This window comes from Euwallacea similis, chromosome 27 (assembly GCF_039881205.1).
Source record: "Euwallacea similis isolate ESF13 chromosome 27, ESF131.1, whole genome shotgun sequence".
Taxonomy (NCBI): Eukaryota; Metazoa; Arthropoda; class Insecta; order Coleoptera; family Curculionidae; genus Euwallacea; species Euwallacea similis.
The window spans coordinates 2,621,551-2,641,542 of record NC_089635.1 but is presented as its reverse complement, the minus strand read 5'-3'; the positions used below and the strand labels follow the sequence as shown (position 1 = coordinate 2,641,542).

Here is a 19,992-nt window from a genome sequence, read left to right as displayed (position 1 = left end):
GTTAAAGTTTAAACATTGTATAACTGGATGACTGTAATGTTCCCGTTTTTCTGCAGAATCCCTTTTAAGTTCATCAACCTTACGTATAATTTACAGTTGGGTCTCCCATGTGTCAATGGTTGAGAGCTGAAGACATGGGTGATCCGACTTAAGGGTAACAATTTATGATGCCAAAATTGCTTACACATGTAAGTTCGCTTCTTTTATTTCGGGTGAAATAAAAGTACCCTTAAGTCGGATTACCCATGTCTTCAGCTCCCAACCATTGATATGTGGGAGACCCAACTATAAATTATACGTAAGGTTGATGAACCTAAAAGGGATTCTGCAGAAAAACGTAAATATTAGAGTTGTCCAGTTATACAATGATTAAACTTTAACCATTTTTTCCGCGGAAATTATAAGGATTTTCCAACAAATGTTCTTACAAAATCGACTTAGTTTTTCATGACATACCTATTCCTAAAATTTTATAGATAAGTTGTGAATCACCCGTATAAGTTATGTTGAGTGTAGGTTTATTTTCGGTAATTTTTAAAATTTAAACTAACGGCTCAGTAACGAGATTTTAATGACAACAAAAAATATACAAGGTGTCTGGTCGCAAAGAATACCGAATCAGTTTTGACCCTTTTGGAGAGCCAATTCGTTACCAGCAAAAATAATATGAATCATACAATCTATACGCCGAATATCTTATTCAGCGTCTAGTAAGATATGAACGTTGGCATAACATATACAGTGGCTCAAAGTGAAAATGATACACCTCATAAATTGATATATTTTTATTAAAAAAATTGCATTTTTGTAATTTTACAAATAACTCAAAATACTATAGTGTATTATGACATCTACTTATTCTAACTAATACCCTAAACGAACAATATACTGCTTTTATTAATTTAAAAAACCATATAAACAAATTAACTGCGCAAATGAACATCAAAGTTTAAATGATACACACAGATTTGAAGTATTTATTTTATTGTCCAAAAAAGTATGGAATGTATGTACAATATAACGATTGATATTGGTTTATTTACAATGTATTTTATTGATATTGTGCTTAAGACGCCGCCCCAGTCTCCAGATGTTAATGTGATTGAAAATCTTTGGTCTAAATTAGAAATGGAAATTAGAAAACACAACATTTCCAACAAGGATGAACTAAAACGAGCGCTATTGGAAAAATGGGGAAGAAGTACCATCTGATTACACCAAAAAATTAGTAGAATCAGTTCCAAATAGATTACGTGAAATGATATTAAAAAAAGGTTTACCGACGAGGTATTAAATTATGTGTTAGAAAGAAATAATTTGATTATTAATTGAGTGTATCATTTAAACTTTGATGTTCATTTGCGCAGTCAATTTGTTTATATGGTTTTTTTAATTAATAAAAGCAGCATATTGTTCGTTTAGGGTATTAGTTAGAATAAGTAGATGTCATAATACACTATAATATTTTGAGTTATTTGTAAAGTTACAAAAATGCAATTTTTTTAATAAAAATATATCAACTTATTGAGGTGTATCATTTTCACTTTGAACCACTGTATACCAGTGATATGAGTATATCGGATATGCAGCATGAATACTTTGAGACAATAAATTGATTTCAAAGTATTCTAGCGGCCGTTTGTAAAAAAACGCTCGCAATTGATTTTTATGCACGCATTTTTAAAAACTGTAAGTTTCCTGTATACAAGGTAAAATTGAAACGGAAACACCTACTAATTCCATGCATCATGCCCTGGGTTGATAATGTTTTCTGCTGGCTGGCTCAGGTTAACGCGAAGATGTCCCTATCGAGTGTCATGGAGCACTTTCAGAAGTACTGTCGCTAAAAGCGGCCGTTCTGAAAAAAATAGGTATAAAATTTACACTTTTTTTATCAAATTCGCAACTTTCAAAACGAGAAAATCAAATGGCATTAGTAATAATAAACCAATAATATATACAATAAATGTTGATAATGACCACCGCCTTCCGTAATACATGGAACTATTCACCTTAACATATCGTGTCTCCGGATAGGTGAAACAACTCTTGTAAAAGGTAAAACATTTTCAATTTAAATTTTTATTTTTTAGGGTTCAGCTCTGTTTGGTTAAAAACTCATTTCTAACATATTTTCACTTTTAGAAAATCAAGTACGTCTAGAAAATTTTCAAAAACCCTATTTTCCTGTAAAGTAAAGTGTCTTCTCTGTGTCAAATACAACATAATGTTGTTAAGAAAAGTTGTGTAGAATCGGGACCTAAGCCCATACACCAAATTTGAAAGTCCTCAGCCAACTTTGGTTCCTCAGATTTTGTTGTATTGTACTGCAAAAGAGAAGTGTGTATATGAAGATATAAAAAGAATTATGGTAGCTATTTAATTGAAACGGTCTACCGTTTCTGGCAACTCTCGGAGAACTCTCAACAATATTCGAAACTAAAAGTACATTTTGAAAGTTCATGTCATTCTGTGGTGGTGTTCTGGGGTTGGAATAAAGCAAAAAATTGAGGAAAGGCAAATCATCGTTTTTCTCACTGAACCTCAATAATGCTAGCATTCGCTTACTTGGTGTATAATGGTACCCTACTTAGTAATAATCGAATAATTTGATTTTTAATTATTACTAGCTCTATTCGCATTTGAATACAGAATGCGAATGATTATTCGATTATTGAAAGTATTGGAGATCAAGGTATTCGATAATTAAAACAGACCGATCGTCCCATCAGTAATCATAATAAGGGTCGATTTCTTCTAACTGCAACTTTTATAAATGATTTTAAAGAAATTTTCTTTTCCTAAAACGCGCCTTAAATATAATAGGTCAAACTTAACTACCGAAGAAAAAACCCAAAGAATATTGTCTTCAGTTGCAATTCAGACCTTGCTGCTTTATTAGCATAAGAAAAGAATATTTTGGTGGACGTGAGTGGCTTCACGGCGTCTATGGTCTTAATGCTTCTAGGCCTAGATGATGAAACCCTTACTGGTTTCTTTAAAAAGAAACCGTGTAAGGACTTTAAATAAACGGTTGTGACATGGCAGGAATTTTTCACTAACCAAAAAGTGCTCGAGTAAGATCATTTTGACCTACACCAGATACCTGATAAAAATAAAATGCTTTTCTCGCAGGTAATTGGTACCATGTTCTTGGTTTTAATTCTCTTCGTCTGACGTCAGAAGTACCATTATCAGGTGTGTTACAAAAATTGTTTAAATCCAAAACGTGCCTGCTTGATGGATATTGTCATCCGGTGATGTGGTAATTTTCAATAGAGAACTTTCATTATCACTGAAAAAAGAATGTTTATAATAATTAATTGTGCAGGGATTTTTGATCGACAGGTCGAAATGATATTGCATTTAAAATGAATTGAGAAATGGACACGAGTCATGGCAGCTCTTAAGTTGGCAATAAGTGGTTTATATTTAATAAAATGGTTAAATTAAAAATTGGGGATTCTAATTTTTAGACTAAAGTGGCATCGATTCTAGGCTTGCGTGCGACTATTTAAGTAGCCACTAGGATATATTGTGTGAACGAATGAGAGCTCTAATTGCAGATTTAAACAATCTTCATTTTAGACAGAATCAAAGTAATTCGCGAAGAATCAAACGAAAGATTAAAGTCTAATCTATAAAGGCGAACGCCAAGTTTTTTCTTTCAATGGTATTGTTCTTTCTACGCAAATATTTGATTAGATGTTAGTTCTTTGATCGTTTTTCAAAATGCTTCATTACCACATTACGCGTTGTATGTACGTCAGAATGGAAAAAATTATGTTGTTGTTCACTTGGATGCATCCGCGTCATTTCATAATTTAATTAGCGATGTTGTGCAAAAAAATATATTTTTTCTTAAAAAAAAGTTAAATTTTATAACTTCCTTTCAAATATTTTATTTGTCGCATTTGCGTATTTTTTATCTGATCCAATTTTACATTTCACCGAAATGACTCGATATCCATAAATTAAAAAAAAGTACAAAATAGTTTTGAAATTAAGCATTTATCAAAATAATAAAAAATCACTGGCGCACCATAAACAATTTTGACGGTGGAAAAAGGGGGATCAAAAAAGAAAAAAAAGGTACGTGGGTCTCTGCAACGGCCTCTAAAGTCATGCGGATGAAATACAATTCCTCTTGAATTGGAGGTTTAAACTCTCGGAATTGGTTTCCTTGGGATCCTCGAATCGGTGATTTATTAGGTACTAATAATAAGAACCCTTCTAACATTACTATTAGTGCAATATCAGACATTCTATGTAAATTACCAGTCGAGCGTCATCATAGTAATGAAATTTTTTCATGCTGGAAACGTGGAAATCATAACGAATAGCACTTCAGTTAATTTCAGATATCAAAGTTATAAGCTCCGGAGAAAAGTCGAGAACACATCGTTTAAGCCGATAAAGCGTTATTATACACCATCTTGTTTTGCTGTATCAGATTGTAATTTAATCACAAACCGTAATGGAAAAATATCCTTTGCTGATTATTTTTTTACCAGCGCGATGGTCGAGATGAGTTTTCCGGATTGATACGTGGCGCAAAGACATTGAAATAAAAATCGTTTCCATCAGGACGAAGCTATTGTTTCCTGGAGGTACCAGATTTAAAAAGACGTAAAAGAACTCGTAAAAATATGACCTGATTGAACGGAAAAATTTGCATATTGTCTAATTAAACAGAATCTGGCATTACTCATCGCACCATATTATTTTGCTTCGTAACAAAACCTTTCCTATACGTTTATGGAATCAGAAAAGTTGCATTCACAGTGGGTTTCATTTTTCGAGTGACGTAACTCGAATAAAAAATAATGATCCAGAATAGGTTTTCAATTATTATCAATAAAGCCGTTATAATCGTATAATTTTATTGGGTTCGCATTGTTATTATGGTTCTAGTGCAAATAATTAACATTATTAATGCTTTTTGCAGTAAAATAATTTTTCTAATAATTACAAATGGAGGCAGCAGTGCAGTAGAAAATTCTTCAATGTGTGTGCGCACATATGTGCTTATATAACCATATGTGTATCTCAAATTGATAACCCGACTGGTGGAATGTGCAAACTCACACCTACAGTCGTCGCCTTTTTTGAGGGTAATGCGAACTGACTATCCTGGGCTGATAAAAATATTAAATTTGACCTTAATGGCGGTCCCAAAAAGTGGGAACAAGATCACTTCTCTTAATCACGTTCCCTTAAGAGCACTGAATAAATTTGCTAAAAACTGCGAAAATTTCAATGCAATTTTTCTTATCGCCTGATTTAGACCATTTGGTCGTTCAAGAATGTGCGGCATTACTGAACACCAGTCAAGAGGGGCTTTTTAATTGATGTCAGGTCACGTGACGATGGTCACGTACCATTCTTCATTTCGGTTACGAGTAAAATTTCGAACGTCATATGGTACAGTTTGCTGAAGCCCGAAACTTCCAAGTGCAAGTAGCTATTAATAGGTATAACTTTGTAAATAACGTTGTCACCATTTATTCGTGCTATAATAAACCATTACTCGGAATAATTAGAGAGTGACCACTATCAATGGTCAAATGGATTTAACCGACAGACCGACGCTCTGTCCTTGTCTGCAGTAGTTTTCCGTAGGGGAATATCGTGCAAAAGGTTGCAGTTTCTGCTGAAATGCGAATGTGATGACTAGCTTCAATTTTGATGAAAATACTATCCCATTTTTAGCCAAATTAGGTATGTGATATACAGGGTGTCTGACTAAACAATGACACAGCTGACAAAAATCACTTGTATATGCACTTTACGAGAAGATTCTGGCACGTCTATATAGGACGTTTTAGAATCACATCGATATATTCCAGAATATGATAGTTCAGGCCAGTCTCAGAAGAAAACTTCTTATCAATATATAGCCGTAGCTGCATCGTTATTATAGAGTTTGGTCAACAGTTAGTAGCCCGGATAAAGAACTGAAAATACCCTGTACATCCCCAACGCTTCACTTGGGAAATATGCTTTGTCAAACATTGAGTAAGATGGAGGGCACCGTGACTGGTACTTTTCTAAAATATTCTAATAAATAGTTCGAAAACAAGTACATGTTCGGAAAAATCACAAGAGGCAAAAACGTTTGTAAATTGAGCGATTCATTCAAATTTCGGAATGTGGATGATGAAAACACCGCCATCAAGAAACGCGAGGCGCAAAAAAGGGGCGTGACCCCAGAAAAATTTGATTTTCAGTTGTAAAATTTAGTTGCCTATGCTCTAAAGGGAGGTTCACGTATAAAGTTTCAATTTAATATCTAAAAACTTGCAAAAGTTGCGAAATATCATGTTTTTCATGACTCTTACTGATAACCCAAAAAGTTCCTAAATTGAACAATGGATGTAAATTTCCGAGTATAAATAATCAATTGAGAACTGCAAAATAAATTTGCGTGTATGATAAGTTTTGTAACTAAAAATCCATACGTGACTGTAACGTGATTTGCGTACAAAATTTGGACTTTATAATATCTTAAGAACTGAAAACGCTGTAGCATAAGGGCTTGTGACCCGGTGCTCTCCAAGCTATTCAACCTAATAAATCCTTCCCTTGCTAACATCTCAAAAACAGGAAGAAACTTCAAAAAATTAGGGGAGATCAAAAAGTTTCCGAACTCACAAATCAATTAATTCTTAATATATGTATAATTATTGACGCACCACGATACATCGTTTTTTTTTAATGGAGAAAACGAAGTTAATTCCAGAAAAAATAAATTTCCTCCGCAATTGCGTCGCAATTGCGTCATGTAGCGTACAATGCTATTTAACGGAACTCACGAGACACCTTAACCTGAAGCTTCCAGCAAATTAGCCGCTTGTGCAAAATTGTGTAACATTTGAACAATTTTAGACACGTACAGAGAAATCCGCGAATTCATTGAAAAGAGAGTCATGAAGTGAAACGTTCATTTAACAACAACCAAGGAGGTGTGTCGTTGACGTCACAGACGCCTTCTGGTAGGCAGGAAAGTGTTATTCTTTATTTACGATGTTAAATTGTTCAATTTAATGTTTAAAAATTAAAGTTAATCAAACTTGGGGGTCAAGGAGGCAAATTATTTGGTTGGTGACGCGCTTCGATCATTGGATGGGTGGCTCCAATAACAATCTCACATGACGTGGATTTTCAATAAACGCTCGTTACAATTAAGTAGATTGTTGTCTTGTTTATAAAGAAAATACAGCCACAGCTCGAAGACAAGGCCGTGTTACGTCTAGGGGGGCCTGCCAAATGCAGCCTTCTGGTTGGCCGACACACCTCCTGCAACAGGACAGCATTCCTGCTTGCCTTGTGACGTCGGTTTATTGCATCAGATAACAACGATAAGCATGCATTGCGACTTGAAAATTTTCAATATAAATTATCGATTGAGTCTATTGATATTAAGTAAATAAATTACTTGTTTGTTGCAGTAATCGATGAGATAAAAACAAACGTTAAATGCATAGATAACAGACTGCACGTACTGTTTTATGATTTCTACTGAATTTGATTTCGCACGAAAGTTTGTTTATGGTCCATAAACCGTAAAAAAACGCTTAAGAACTTGACTCTCTTTTTAGGTTTATTAAACCGGTTTTCGTTCCACAGAGTTCAATTTCAAGCATAATTTCGCCTAATGTGGCAAAAATTTGCAACGCGCGGAATCGCCCCCGGGTCATTGCACGTTTATACGCACGCGCTTAAGACACACGTCACTGCAAACATGAAGGTGTCACTTCGAAAGATTGAATTTTGTTATCACCTTAATCTTATTGCTTTAGACCATTTTTTCGTATCTTACAATTTTTTTTTATTTTGAAAGTCCGATTAGATCTAAATATGATCTTATTGCGCATCGCATTAAGCGTTAATACTGAGTGTTATGTGTAACTCAAAATGTTGGGAATATGGACTTTGCAATTTTCAACAATCGCTAGCCTTGAAGAAAAAAACCTGACCATTTTTAATACCATCTTTACCTAATTAAAACTGGAAAAGTACCCATAAAAATGTTTTTATTTGATATTTTTTCTTTTCATGGTTGAACTATCCGTCTTTTTGTTGCAACAAAAAACAGGAAGCGATTTGAAATACCGTTGTTGCTGTTAATTGCTTAGTAGGAGGAATGAGAGGCTAATCTTGATGCAAGTGGGTTTTGAAATAAACATTCAATAATAACTGGGTAAGATCTGCGATATATACGCAGACGTTACACTGTTTTTTAGATGTCGGGGGTTCCAAACAAAATAAGACAATAAGAGAATTAGTTCGAGTACATTATCAGGCTTAATTATTATAGACTCAAATGGGAGCTAATTTAATGAACCATTAGAGGTGTTCCCTCTGGAACGTATCAGAGACCTAAATGCACATTTATTTTATAATTAAAATCTTCGTATTTCTTTCCAGGATTGTTACAAAGGTCCTTGAGCCCAGTACAGCAAAATTCAAGCACTTGAAGACCTGAACTTTGGTTGCTTGCACGCTCTTAATCGTGAGAACCGTAGTAGTAAATTTATTTTCAATAAATTGACCTAAGAACATTTTTCAGGTACTACTTTGATGTAAGCATCTAGATAGTGAATTGATCGAGATATAGGTCTGGATGAGGCAAATGCAGGTCAAAATACATATAGTTCAGGAATTTCCTTTTCCTGTGTCATTTTGTTACTAAATCTTAGATATTTAATCTGGGAAGGAAAGTTCGAGAAAACTTGATAATTTCTAGAAAAGCGCAGATGAGCTGAATTGCTGCTTAGTAATAATTTTCATATAACTATCTTGAATCAGCTTCCATTGAACACATAGATAATTTTGCTTTACATATTACATCGATCACAATACGAGCTAGGGAATATACATCTCTCTAGTTCTGATTGTTTAAATTGCCTCTATTGGTATATAAAAACGGCAATTTCACTGAGTGACTTAATCAACGATCGCTGAAAAATAAATTATAGTTTAACAATTGGTCGCCAGCTAAACAATTCTGCTGGCAAAACAGGAAGATCTCTGCAAATTAGTTCCAATCACAAGTTAATTAAAAGGGAAATTATTGACAATGTAAAATGGTTGCAAGCGACATTCAAGGTAAAATATGGTCGATGGCCCGGTAGAACTTAAACTGTTTTAGACGCAATTTTATTAAAAAAATATAATTTACGACATTAACAGCATTGAAATTTCAGCATTTCCAGAACTGAAAAGGTGAGATTTTATTACGTGTTCTCAGCCTTGAATTGGCGCTTACCTAGGGTGATATAATTTTTTGTAAGATTTACTTAAAACCTGGTGTTTTTCCGTTATTAAAATGCAAATAATCGTGACTGCCTACGACGTAAACGAAACAAAACGAATTATCATAACTAGTGCTAACCAATGCCACGTGAAATTGCCAATTTTCACCATATTAAAAAATCGTTTTCGCATACTGACAAAAAAGGTTTTTTTAAGCGTGAGGTTGATTTTCAAACGTTTTCAGAGTATTTCCAAAAAACTCTTTAGATCGTTCCAAAATGACTCTGGCTTTACTTAAAAGGCTTACGAGTGTGAAAGAGTGATTTTCCTACAACCTTCTATAAAAGCAAATATAACCAATGAAGCTAATAGTAGCAAAAATAAATACTAACACACTTATGTGTTAAGGATTCCTCACAGAGGCGTGTGGTAAGAAAAGCAAATGAGTGATAAACACAGAGTAACGAACTACTCTAATTAAAAAAATATTGTATAGAAATGTTTTATTGTATTAGACAATGGGACAAAACTTGTTCTTAACCAAAAACTAATCTATATACTAGGTGTCTCCAAAATAGCAAAAAGATGTTAATTTCGACATAAAAATGTTGAACAAATTATCATGAAATGGCTAAAACAGCACCGAGTGGTAAAAGTTAATTACATAACACGAAGCTTCTTAACACACTCGGGTGATAGCCGCCCTCGCCAACGGCTTGTGCGCAAGATTTCACGCTCATACGTTAAGAGCCACTTTCTTCACTTGTTATGTATACAACTTGTAAATATAAATTGAGTGGTTACTGAAAATCGCATACTACTTATACATCATCACCTTTATAATGGTTGGCTAGGCGATACACCGATCATGAGTATATATGTAGTTACGAGAGTATATTTAAAAAATTGTCATAGCGTCTCGAGGAGATAGAGTTAAGCAAAAATTGCAGGAAGTACAGCTTAACAAGATGAGAACTTGTCCAACAACCGAGAGTTCTTGGTTTTGATCTCTAGGAAAGGTTTGACTTTTTTTCATTCTTCCGATTCTATTTCAATTATTGACCATAAAAGAAATGGACTGTACTATTTGAATGAATTCTTCCTATCGCACGCAGACGATCGAGTTTTTCTGTAAGTCCTTTTCTCTTCGCTGAAAGAAAATATTGTTATATGAATAAGTTCATGGAAGAGAGACATTTGCATTTAGATGTTTGTCTTTACTAAATGTCCTTCTTTTTTTGTTTCTTTTCTTACCTGCTCTACTGCCCCATTATTTGGTACCCATTGCCGACTCTTCGTCAATTTTTATTGACCATAAAAACGTGTTATTTCTCACCTAACCTTGATATTTCTATGACCTTTTTGATAACATAAACAACAATGACACATTTGGATTAATAAGCATAAAGCGATCAACCTTTAGAAATAAAATTAATTTAAATAACAACCGTCACTGAACTTCGTAAATTGTTACAATAAAGAATACGTCATTTACAAAACGCATATATTATACTAAGTATTTAATTATTATAATACATATGTTGGAATATTATTGGGAACGTTTTTTATAGTTAATAAATGTCAATTTATTAACAAAATTTAAAAAAAACGAATTAATTTAGTACTACTCGACCGCACCCCTCCCTTCTATATCTCGACTGTCCATTTTCTCCCCTTCCCTTTTCTTTTCAGTTCTAGTGAGGTACCCCAGTCCGAAAGGGGATTCCCCATCACTTGGCCATTTAATAGCGGCGGTAGTAGTAACCTGGTTTGACGTTTAAGTGCTTCATCCCTAGATGGCTCTGCCAGTTTGCCCATCATTACCTTATTACAAACTCTAATACCATAATACTAAAAACTTATGAATTACTAAATTTCCGAGACATACTTTTTATAATTGTTTTAAATTTAATTAAAACTTTTATTAAATTATAACTGTAATTAGTTCATTTATTTCATTTACAATAATTAAAAATCATTGCACTTGCTTAGCTGACCTTCTGTATAACAATATTGACTTCGGACCTCAGACATACGCTATATTTTTATCAGGAAATTAATTGTTTACATAGCTACAACCACTTTGGCTGAATGGTTTGCAAAAGAATAAAATATTTACGTTACTTAGAAAACGCAATAGCATTGAAGGTGTGTAGTATTTACTAATGGAATATTTGTGATAGTCGTAGGCTACAGCCTTACGTGGTGATTACTACATCGCTATAAATACGCTTTTAACGATAAGGTTGTTTTCCTAATTTGACTCATATTATTAAACACCGAGTGCGCCGGAAATATGTTACTTTAGTCACTAAAGAAAAATGAGTCGAAGAGCAAAGGTATTAAGTTGACAAGAAATTTTTGCCTTTTCACTTATCGTTATCAGTTCCAAAAACACCTTCATGGTGTCGTAACAAACACTTGTAATGCTAATTTACACACTTGCGTCAAAACAAAGTCCCCATGATCAAAAGATTAATGTCTTTGTGTTTGGTAATATCTTCGTGAACATCGATCTTCCCCAAATTTATAACAATAGTAGTAAAATCAAATTTTCCCAGTTACTCAACTATTTGATTGTCTCTGTGATTCAAAAGATAACGTCTACTTAATCCTTCATGATTCGTTCAATCAATTCTTGTAATTTTTTCCTATGTGGTGCAATACTATTAAAATCCTATTGGCTACAAATGAAGGCGTGTTGTGCCATATACCACATAGGTACTCAATAGTCGATAACAATGTAATTTCCGGCTGCTAACGTGATCATTTGTATATCAACGTTTATTGTTTACATTTTAGAATTTACTACGTCAACCAGACTTCGACCAGTAAGTCTCACGCCTTAAACAATCTAATGTTGCTAATGCAACTTTTTTGCCCCTAATGGGTGAGACTGCAAAAATTGGTGTTGCAGGAACTGCACACCTAAAAAGTCTATTTATTTTTCTAACCTTAGAACAATTAGTGATAATTTTGTAGTAAGTGGACTATAATGACAAAAGGTCAAAGAACTGCAAATAGATTGTTTTCAAATTTTAAAAGGTCAGACGATAATTGAATTTTTTAAAGCTGGAACACACACACAAATTAAAGTACCTATATCCACGCAAAAATTCTAGTACTTAAATGATACTTAAATGACTATCACAAGATATTACACTCATATGTTGTGAAACGTTCCATATCACTGTGGACACAGAATCTCAGACTAGAGCGTTTCGTCCTTGTTGGCCCTCATCAGACAGGTTTCGCCCTTGTTGGCCCTTATAAGAGAAACACAGAAACTACTACTACCGGAGCTAATGCTCTTACTCAAGAAGTCATGCGGGAAGCAGGATAGTTCCTGGGCGATAGAGATATTAGCCCTTGAAGTAGTTGTTTACGTTTTTCTTATTTTCTGTGAGACTTTTTTAAATATTTTTACAGCGATTTTAAGATACTCATTAATAAAAAGTAATTTTTTCTTTTTATTGAAATTCAATAAAAATTTTTATGTTCGTACCTAAATTGGGTCAAGATATTTCATAATCGTTTAAAGGCTTGTGGGGCATTTAATGTAGATCAAGTGTTGTACTCATCAAGTTGTATTTCTGTACAAGTTACTTGTCTTTTGGTTTAACTACCCACGGGTGGTTTGTTTCTATGTATAATGTAACCCAGGGTGTTCATCACCATAGTGGAGCAAACCACCATTCGTGTTTATTCGTATTATTATTTTTTAGAGTAGTGGTATTGTGTCAGTAATTTGTTTTTTAATATAGATATAAAATTAAAATCAATTTTTTTATTACTGGAAATTAATTATTCAAATTCATTATATTCTTAAATACAAATACAACGTCCAAACTATTTTGGACAGGTTCTTTGGTTTCAATCTCAGTTACTACAGTGGGGTCGAAAATTCCAGGTCAGGTTGTTTCATGTTAATATAAAATAATATAAATAAGTCCGAATTTATATTTAAATAATTCACCAGTATTGTTGAGTGTTTTATATTTCAACAAGTGCCTATTCTGACCTAATTTTATGTGTTATTTAATTTTTTTGCCCTCTCTACGTCGAAATAAAAAGAACGCGTAAGCAGGTATTTATTGATGAGAGAGCAATAAATAAATTTAGTCTTCTTCATCAAAACCAAAAAAATGTTTAAATGTTGCTTTTTTTAAGGACATGCATATGTATATACCTATATCTATAAAAATATATACAGGGTGTCCAGGAACAACTTTGACAACATGAAAGAGTTGATTCCACGTACAAAATTATGAAAAAAGTTTCTATCAACTTGTGCCCGGAAATGCTTTTTAAAAAAGCTACCGCTCTTTAAAGATGGTGGCCTAAAAACGGATTTTTGATTAATTACTCTAAAACTACTTTAGATCTACACTTCAAATTTGGTATACGAATTAACAATGATATTTACTATTTTTATAGACTAAGTGTATATTTGCATATTTCTCATTAGTAAATGAAACCATTTTGTAAACAAACGTAAACTAAGAGATTGTGAATTAATCCGGTGACCGACAATTTTAATGATAAACTTAAATTTTACTTTCAATTTAATGAAATCGGAACTAAAGGCACATAGAGAACCAAAGACACACTGTGACACATTTGTCAATAGTCATTAATCGTGTTAACATTATATCATAATGTTATTCTTTGGTTTAGAGAGCGTCTAATCCGTTTTTAGGCCACCATCTTTAAAGAGGGGTAACTTCTTTAAAAAACATTTCCCGGCACAAGTTGATAGGAACTTTTTTTCGTAATTTTGTACGGAGAATCGCTCCTTTCATTTAGTCGAAGTCGTTCCTGGACACCCTGTATATAGGTACGTTGAACTTGGTCATTGATATACAACAGATAATGATATGGCATCAAAATAAATCGGTCAGAAAAATACCCGCTTAGTTAATTAGCCGATAATTAGCTGATAATGGACCAAGATGCCAAAGGGTTGTTCTAGAATGAGGCGAGGGGCGGGCAGAGTCCCGCTGGTTAATTATTAATTGTGGTTATTATTATTCAAAGCGGTAATCTAACTTATTATATTATGACCTCGTACTGTGGTGTATCGCGTGGCTATCTTTGCACAACCTCCTGGGCCACAACAATGCTACCATGCATCTGACTACTAACTCACTCGTTTATTTACATTATTTATAAGTATTCACTAGGACTAATACTTTTTTCTCAATTTCAAAATATTATCAAGTTTGTCTTCTTCTTCCAAGCCAGCTTATCTTACCAGCAATCAGTTTTAGTCTTGAAAAAATATACATATAGTATAGGAAAACCGAGTTATTTTTATATTTCAACCAAGGACATTTGGGTTAGTTGTGTGGATTTCGCTACAATAAATACAACAGTACATGGATATAATTTAAAAATATACATTATTTCCTACCCACCTAATTAAAAATATATATTAAGAATAAATCATATGATAATACGATTATTAAGTTTTTTCATTAAAATATATTTTATCCTTTTGTGTGGGTGGTATAATGATTTATTGTATTATTGTTATCAATAGAAAAATCGCCGTTGAATTTTATAGTACCCACTGGCTTCAGACTATACGGTCAACTGATATTTTGTACAGTAATTTCCTTTAAAAATAAAGACAATCTGCTTAGATGTGAAATTATAGATGTTTGCATCGCTGATGTTGCTGCTGGTTATCTAAAAATTTGACCTTTGCGAAAGTAAAAACTATCTTTCAGAGATCATGTTGTATAAAGATTGCCAAGTGCCTATACTCTTGCATTTGCAACGTTCGTTTTACTAAAATTTTTACTCAAACTTGGACTCAAATGGAATTGGAGAGGATAGTTCTTAATTACCCTCTTATATTTTTCTAGCAATGCAGTGACATATTAAGCAAATTAAACAGCATTTCCCATAACTAATGGTTTCATCAAATTTTAGTACCATATAAAATCGCTTACGAGATCAAATCATGGCATAATCCCGTAATAAACCACATAAATTAAATGCCATCAATAAATTGGAAGTTAATACAGCGTTTGTGATGCAAAACAAAAGTTACTTTATTTATTATTTATGGCATAAATGTCAATTAAAACTAGCGGGCATTGCAACTTGGTCATAAAAAGCTAAGTTGGTGTTTTTTTAACGAAACACCCTATACATTAATATTGTTTTAGACGTGTCTCTTCGAGCTGATTTAATATGTATAAGGTTTTATAGCCTTATCTCTAATGGATTTCTTGCTATTTAATAATATTTGGTCCATAGGAACAATATGTTTAACTACCTCAAAATCCAAAGAGAAAATCAGAATTGGCATTAGTCTATATCGTGCGAATTGAATTAAAGAGAGCGACCCAGCACAAGCTGATAGAGCTCATGCAGGCCATTAAATTGACTTGCATTGTTAAGGCAATTGCCTCACCCGTTCCTGAGATGTTGGCGTTCGAAACTTGAAAAGTGGCTAATGTTGGGTACCTGCCGGCGTTATGAAAATTTTCAGAAAAAAAGTTCGAGGTGATGCAAATAAATTAGACTAATAGTTTAGAAAAAAACTCAAATCACTATTCTCTTTTCGATTTTAAATTGATTGAAAAGCGATTGTAAGGTAACAATTCGGTAGTAACAATCATGATCCAAATTCAACTTTTTGTTTACCATAACCTGTAATATTCAATTAGGCAGTTATAGTTACATATTCATTGTTTATGATAAATGTTCACACGGAAATAGATGGAAACGCCTAATATAATTCACATGCAATTTGGCCTTGGCGTTTGTATTGTCTGAGCCCTCAACCATATACATTTTATATTAATTTAAAATGCATTTACGTATTGTTCTCAAGAGGCCTTAATTAGAATTTATAATTATTAACTAGACAAAAAAAACGAACGCATAGTTACATTGATAAATTGCTTACCTATCTTGTTTCATACGAGAACATCACAGATACATTAATTTCCTATTTTTGTTACAAAACCCATAACGAGATGTGCAAAAGAAAAACTCTTGTCAATTTATGTTCATTCGATGTAGCTCATAAGGAGTGGGAATAATATAACATCTAAATATAGTAACTTGGAAGTTTATGACGCCATCGTTAAGGAAACTAGTTCACAACGGTTTATAGGAAAATGGATAATGTTTCCTTCATTGGGATTATTTGGAAAGTTACAGCAAAATCAGAAAATGTTCTTTGAATTGAATTGATTGGATGTAACGTATAGGGTAAAAAGGGCTTCTCTTCTATTATATATGATATATAAAGTCTAATTTTAGAATATACTCGTAACGTAAAGATAACTCTAGATTATTTACAAAATACTAAGTACCCTAAAAGAGAAGCGACTCCAGAGCTAATTGAACGCTTTGGAGCTGTCCCATAATAGAGATATATGTCCCGCAATTCCTAAGGACGTTAAATCCTGGAGGATAAAAAAATATTTGAGGTAATACTCAATTTTTAGTTTGAAAATTTTTACGCTAAATTTATCGCGTTGCTAACATTCCATGTAGCTAAACCTTTAATTTGTGACGCACTTTGTAGGTTGTACATTATTATTTAGTTATGTAACTTTATTTTTTCAAATTAATACATAAAACCACCCAGTGGGACTAGTGGAACGCCATGGCATTGATTTATTTGTAGACTTTCATTAAAAAGTAAGTACGATTTATTTTTGCGTTGTAACAATGTGATTTTTTTAGCACTAAAACTTCTGTTTACGGATATCCCAAATTTTCCTAAGCTTAAGTTTCGAATCTGTCACAGATATTGTTTATTACAGTCACAATCTTCAGTTTAATAGTAGAAAGACTTAAAAGAAGCTCAAAGTATGGTGCATAACTAGGCGCGTGCTAATGGACCTATTTAACTAATCTCAATTTTTAAATTTTTTTTAAAACGCATATGCACACTCTGGCTGCAGCACACCTGTAACGCATGCGCTTAGAATATATGTGCTTCCAGTAACTATTTAGAATGGTAGTCCACTTGGAGCACACTGTAACTAAACTTCTTTATTAAATCTATTAAAAATCCTCCAATTTACGTTAACAATGTTTAAAAAACATCAGTAAATCGTCAATTTTGCAACGTCAGCTTACGTAAATGAAAATTCGCAATTCATTATTAAGGTCGTATAACTGGGTTCATCGATGTGTAAGGTTTGTGATTCGCTGCAAATAAAGGCGTGTAAACTACGTTATGCATAATTAGAGTTAAATGGATACCTAGGAATACCAACCCGAAGGTCAAGGCTTTTTGTGATACATACCAAAACACTTCTGCCAACAATATAACAGAGGTGAGTTAGACAGCGTAAAGAATTCTGATAAAAATAATATCTTGCTGTATTTGAGTAGAAATGTAGCTTTTACGTACACGCCTGTCTGCTTTTACTCTCGTAGAAAACTACCTACTTTATAATTATAGACAATTAATGAAGTGCAAATTTATTAAAATCTTATGTTGGATATTGTTCTGCTGGACATAATTTGATATGCTTCGCTTTATTTTTATTTAAATTGGCAATTAAAAATACTTTTTTTCGCATAACGTTATACGAGGAAAAGTTGCATAATACAAACCTTGTATTTGTTCATTCTGCCTTGCATGGCATAAGAAAGTCATTAATGAATAGAACTAATATAGTTGATTAAAGCAAGAAAATGAAATTACGGTACTGACTATGATTTTCGGTAAATTACAGTATTCATCCGCCATCTAGGGCAAATATAAAGAATTACCTGAAATATGTCTATTGTCCATAGAAGAGTCCCATGTCTTATTCGTTTCTCAAAAATGCGCCTGCGTTGTGAGAATCTAACCTAACTTTTATACCTTTAGTGTATCTTGTAAATGTCAGTTATTGTCCTGCTTCTTTAAATTAAAAATCCTGATTTTAATGATAATAATTGGTTTTCTTGGGCGATAGAATCATGTCCCAGAATTCAGATCCCAAAGTGGATACAGACCTTCCTAAATATCTCAAAGATCGAATAGAAAAGAATCGTCAAAAGGCACTTACCTTGAGAAATGCAAAACTTGTCCATCATCCTTACGCAAAAGGGTAAATACTACCGTCTATCATCTGTTAATATCTAGTTTTTCTCAGTACTTGAAATGCAAATATTCTAATTAAGTTTTCGTAGAAATTTTTCCAGCATAAAATTGCGGTTAAGCATGATTCAGAGTCAAATTTTGGTTAGAGTTCAGTGATAATAGGGCTAAAAGTCAGAAAAAACTATATATTTGTCGTCCCGTGTAAAACAAAAAATACAGGGCATCGCTAAATGGTCTGTGAAAAACTTTACCACCAATTCTCGAGATCACAATATGATGGTTCGACACAACATATCAAAAATTGGAGAAAATAGTTTCAGTTTTACTGAAAACCCTCATACAAGATTTTAAATAAATTTAGCTTTGCTTTTCTGTATATCAAAAACCATTAACTTTAGGATTAAGACAAGTTAGATTAAATCATCATATTTCAATTTTAGATATTTGTGATAGGGCTTTGTACAGATGATTTATGAATATATACAGGAATAATAATTCTCTATAAAATAGATTATCACCTTAAAGTTTATATTGTCAACAACTTACTGCTATTACTGAACTCTTACTAAAATTAGACTCCGAATCCTTCTTTAACCCTTTTGAAATATATGGGTTATATATAAACCTTCATTAAGAGTAAGAATTTTCAATAATAAAGCCAAAATTGTGCTGTTTAACAGTGATTTATGGGCCCCTTTCTTGCCTTTACCCAGTTTTCTGATTTCGAAGTTAAGTTTTTATGAAACACCTGTATGCAGTATTATTTTATAGAGAAATAGTTTCAATAGACAAAACTACAATCAAAATAGGGGCCACTAGGTATAAAGATACTGGAGGTGGATTTTTGTTGGAAGAAAACCCAGAGCAATCTGAAGAAGATGTAATAAATAAAATTTATTAAAAAAAGGTTTTAGGTCTGAATAATATTGGATTGCAGGAGCTTCCTATTGCTCCACCTGAAGCTCCTCCAATCGTAGAACCTGATCGTCCAGAATGCCGAGATTGTCATAAACCTTTGGCCACTTCCTGGCTGTTTGATAATTTTGATTGTAAATGTTGTGATGAGTGCAAGTAAGCTGTTCAATATCAATATATCACATTCATGACATTAATTATGAGTAGAGAATCTGAAACCTACAAATTAATCACGAAAACTGAAGCCAAGACCAAATATCTTCTCCAAGATTGCGATTTGGAAAAAAGGGAGCCTCCGCTGAAGTTCATAAAACGAAAAAATCCACATAACACTCATTGGGGAGACATGAAATTGTATTTGGAACTACAAGTGGAAAGTAGGGCTATGGAAGTGTGGGGAAGTTCTGAGGAACTAGAAGAAGAGAAGGAAAGAAGAGAGGAGAAAAAGATTATTTCAAAAAATAAAAAATACAATAAGAAATTGAAAGAGTTGAGAATGAGCATTAGAAGCTCGATGTATGATAGAACTAGCGCAACTTCTCATGCACATGAGTTTGGAGTTGAATCTTACAATGAGGAGGACGATACTTATACTAGAAATTGTACTACTTGTCCTTATATGGAAACTTTTGAGAAAATGTAATTAAAGTGTTTTTTCTGTTATAATATAGAAAAAATATTGCACGAAGTAGGTTAGAGTTTTAAATGTATTTTTTTGGAGATTGCTTATTAAATAGTTATTTTTTATTATC

At 33.1% G+C, this 19,992-nt stretch overlaps 1 protein-coding gene across 1 annotated transcript; it reads left to right on the top strand.

Moving 5' to 3' along the window:
• The first annotated feature begins 18,131 nt into the window (after nucleotides 1–18,131).
• Nucleotides 18,132–19,956, top strand: Xpac (DNA repair protein complementing XP-A cells homolog Xpac). Its single transcript, XM_066402921.1, has 4 exons — nucleotides 18,132–18,332; nucleotides 19,097–19,205; nucleotides 19,263–19,396; nucleotides 19,448–19,956. The coding sequence occupies exons 1-4, from the start codon at nucleotides 18,202–18,204 to the stop codon at nucleotides 19,881–19,883; spliced, it is 810 nt and encodes a 269-aa protein (XP_066259018.1). The 5' UTR covers nucleotides 18,132–18,201; the 3' UTR covers nucleotides 19,884–19,956.
• Nucleotides 19,957–19,992: the final 36 nt, after the last annotated feature.